This window comes from Apium graveolens, chromosome 2, assembly GCF_009905375.1.
Source record: "Apium graveolens cultivar Ventura chromosome 2, ASM990537v1, whole genome shotgun sequence".
Lineage (NCBI taxonomy): Eukaryota > Viridiplantae > Streptophyta > Magnoliopsida > Apiales > Apiaceae > Apium > Apium graveolens.
In genome coordinates this window covers 105003150-105007323 of record NC_133648.1, presented here as the reverse complement: position 1 = coordinate 105007323, position 4174 = coordinate 105003150, and the positions used below count along the sequence as shown (strand labels likewise).

The following is a 4174-nucleotide window of genomic DNA, read 5'->3' as shown; positions in this document are numbered from 1 at the left end:
GATTACTACCACTAGCTCTGGAGCAGTTGCCAGTTCCACCAGTACTATAGGTACCTGACTTGATTGACTACTTTCCGTATTTCGAGCCAGAGATACCTCAGTTACCACCGCTAGAGTTTCCAATATTTGATATACCTGATATGGTTGACTTTCCTCAGTGAGAGGAGCTAGAGCCCCAGATACCAGTACAGCAGCCAGAGGTTCTACCTCCACAACCTGATGTAGTTCCAGTTCCTCAGATATTTGAGCCACCGGTTCCACCAGTGTTGTTTCCAGCACCAATAGCCATTTATGCTCCTGTGCCTGGGGTATATCAGTTTCCATAGGCTGGATTTATGGATGAGGTCATTGATCAGCTGATGCCACTACCTACCAGAGGTTCACAGACAGATCTTTGTGAGCCACGGAATGTGCCCTATCAGTAGCATGCTAGGCTAAGGGAGGAGATGTAGATGTGGAGAGACCAGTGTAGGGAGATTCTCAGATTATTTGAGAGCAGAGAGTTCGGACCAGTGAGAGCATTGCATCCAGACTACTTTATGAGAGAGTGGCTTCGACAGATTTACCGAGCAGCTTTACATGAGGTTGCAGAGTTCAGACAGGAGGATGTTCGTACTGATACAGTATATCGCAGAGCCATGAGATTGATAGAGGCAACATTAGAGTCAATTCAGCAAGAGATAGACCGCGTGCCGCCTGGATTTTGAGATCGGCCAGACAGCAGGGTGTTGTATTATATGTGATATATGTAGATAGAGGTAGCATAGTATAGTATGACTAGGCTTGTATGTGTGTAGCATCTAGTTTGACTAGTAGCAGCAGTAGTATGACTGATATGATGTAGACTCTTTTATATCAAGCACTAACACCTGTAGCTAGTGTCATATATATATAAAATGAACTTTTTCCACTTTTCCTTTTATTTTTTAGTCTCTCAAGCATTTACATTTACTTTGCTGTTTTATAATTTCTATATCTCAAATGTTATCTTTATTTAAAACAATGTTGTACCATTTATTATTCCAAAAATTTTCAATTATACCCAAGCGATTTAATTAAACACCGAACTGTTTTTAATTTCTCGTTTTAGATACCTGATAAATTGTTTTCTTTCTAATATCAACTGTTTAAGTTTCCTTTTTAATACCATACAAATCATTTCTTTACTCATTTCACCTATTTAATTAATTGTTATTAAAAGAACCATTTGTTTTATTATCAGAACCATGACACCAAAACAAAAAACAAGAAATGAGTCGTCTAATGACAATACCGAAGGCCAAAACAACAATAACCACCAAATGGACCAAATGTTTCACCTAATGCAACAACAAATGGTGATGATGCAGCAGCACATGCAGCAGCAGATGCAGCAACAGCAACAACAGTTCCAGCAACAGATGTTACATCAAGCAGTTCGTCCAGAATCACAAGTACCACCAGTGGAACATGTTGTTACTTTCAAACAGTTCCACTCGGTAAAGCCTCCGAAATTTGAAGGTTCAGCGGATCCTACTAAGGCAAAAGCCTGGTTAAAAGAGATGGAGAAAGCCTTTGTGTTGGTTAAAGTTAAAGCAGATCAAAAGACGGATTTTGCTAGTTACTTCCTAAAGGGAGAGGCCAATTACCCGTGGGAATCTAAGAAAGCACTGGAAGGCGAGGGCGTAGTGACTTGGGACAGATTCACCGGACTTTTATTGGAGAAGTATTTTCCCCGTTACATGAAGAACCAAATAGAAATTAAGTTCTTGGAGTTAAAGCAGGGAAATTTGTCGGTCACTGACTATAAAGCCAAGTTTACTGAATTGGCTAGGTTTGTTCCAGAGCAAGTAGATACTGATAAGAAGCGGGCTAAGATATTCCAACAGGGATTGAAGCCGTGGATTCGTAGCAGAATAGCGATGTTCGAACTGACGACCTATACAGCCGTAGTTCAGAAGGCCATGATAATTAAAGAAGAAAGTGAAGCGTCCTAAAATGAAAAAGGACCCGGAAGTTTTCAGAATCGTTCCAATAGAAGGCCGAGATTTCAAGCCCAGGGAATGTGAATTTCAAAAGGTCAGGACAGGGAAATCGGAGGATGGGTAATCGAATTCTAGCCCCAAATCAATAAAGAATCATCCGACCACAAATAGCTGACTGCAGAACATATGGGAAGAAGCATACTGGAATTTGTAATAAGCCAAACATCATGTGTTTCAAATGTAAATAGAAGGGACACTACTCTGGGGAATGCCCGACAGGGAAGACAGATGTTACTTATTTCCAATACGGAAGAAAGGGACACATCACTAAAGACTGTAGAGGAACAACAATAACAGCCAGTGTTCCAAGGGTTTTGGAATTACCTCCGCCACCACAGCAGAATCAGCCTAGGGCAAGGACCTTTAACATGTCAATAAAAGAAGCTGTGCAAAGTCCCAACGTGGTTGCAAGTACGCTTCCTGTGAATTTTGTAGATGCACAAGTATTGATTGATTCTAGAGCCACGAGATTTTTTTTTGAAGAATTTATTCATAAAATATATTTTCAAATTCAACGGTTGGACGAAACGTTAATCATAAAGTTAGCAAACGATGATCAAATTGCGGTAGACTGTGTGTGTCCAGGATGTGATATCGAAATAGCAGGACATCATATCTCAGTCGACTTGTTAACTTTCATGTTAGGAGAATTTGATATTATTTTAGGAATAGATTGGTTAGCCAGTAACAATGCTCAAATTGATTGCGCAAATAAGAAGGTGAATTTACGAACCGAGAAAAATGCAACATTAACGTTTAAAGGCGAAAAATAGAAGCAGATATTTTTAACAATGATGCAAACGAAATGATTGTTACGTCAAGGATGTAAAACTTATTTAGCCTTTGTATTGGATACAGAGAAAAAAAGTCCGAAGATTGAAGATATTCCTGTGGTTTGTGAGTTTCCCGATGTTTTCCCAAATGAACTTCCAGGACTACCTACAGATCGAGAAATCGAGTTCACCATTGATTTGGCACCAGGAACTGAACCAGTTTCAAAAGCTCTGTATCGAATGACGCATGTTGAGATGAAAGAGCTAGCAAAACAATTGCAGGATCTTCTCGATAGAGGAATCACAAGGCCCAGTGTATCCCCATGGGGTGCACCAATGTTGTTCATAAAGAAGAAAAATGGCGGTATGCATCTATGTATCGATTATCGTGAGCTGAACAAGTTAACAATCAAGAACAAATACCCTTTGCCACAGATCGACGACTTATTTGATCAACTGAAAGGAGCAGCATGATTTTCAAAAATTGATTTAAGATCGGGTTATCATCAGTTGAAGATCATGCAGAAGATATTGCAAAGACTGCTTTTCGAACGAGATACAGACACTACGAATTTCTCGTGATGGCGTTTGGACTGACCAATGCACCAGCAACATTCAGGGATTTGATGACCAGAGTGATCAAGAAGTACTTGGATAAATTTATCAATGTATTGAATGATGACATCTTGATCTACTCGAAGACTGAAGAAGAACATGCAGAGCACCTGAAAATCACATTGGAAACATTGAGAAAGGAACAACTTTATGCGAAGTTTTCAAAATGCGAAATCTGGTTAAATGAAGTACAATTTCTAGGTCACATAATTAGTGTTGAGGGAATTCAAGTCGACCCAGCGAAGATTGAGGCTATTTTAAATTGGGAAAGACCAAAGACTCCGACGGAAGTTAGAAGTTTCTTGGGATTATCTGGTTATTACAGAAGATTTGTTAAAGACTTTGCAAAGATAGCCACGCCATTGACCAAGTTGACTCAGAAAAATGAAAAGTTTGAATGGAATGAAAAATGTGAAGAGAGTTTTCAAGAATTGAAGAATCGACTAGTAACCACTCATGTACTTGTGTTACCTGATGATCAAGGGGACTTTGTCATTTACAGTGACGCCTCATATCGAGGACTTGGATGTGTGCTAATGCAACACAGCAACATAATCGCATATGCTTCTAGACAACTAAAGTTTCATGAGCAAAAATATCTGACACATGATCAGGAACTATCAGCTATTGTAGTCGCACTGAAACTCTGGAGACATTATCTTTATGGTGAGAAATATGAAATATACACGGATCATAAGAGCCTGAAGTATATTTTCACACAAAAAGAACTCAACATGAGACAATGATGTTGGATAGAGCTAA

The 4174-nt window shown here is 39.3% G+C and overlaps 1 protein-coding gene across 1 annotated transcript; it reads left to right on the top strand.

The window, feature by feature from the left end:
- Nucleotides 1–1400: 1400 nt before the first annotated feature.
- On the top strand, nt 1401–2797 carry LOC141691956 (uncharacterized). Its single transcript, XM_074496705.1, has 2 exons — nt 1401–1928; nt 2213–2797. Exons 1-2 carry the CDS (start codon nt 1401–1403, stop codon nt 2795–2797), a joined length of 1113 nt encoding a protein of 370 aa, XP_074352806.1.
- The last annotated feature ends 1377 nt before the right edge of the window (nt 2798–4174 follow it).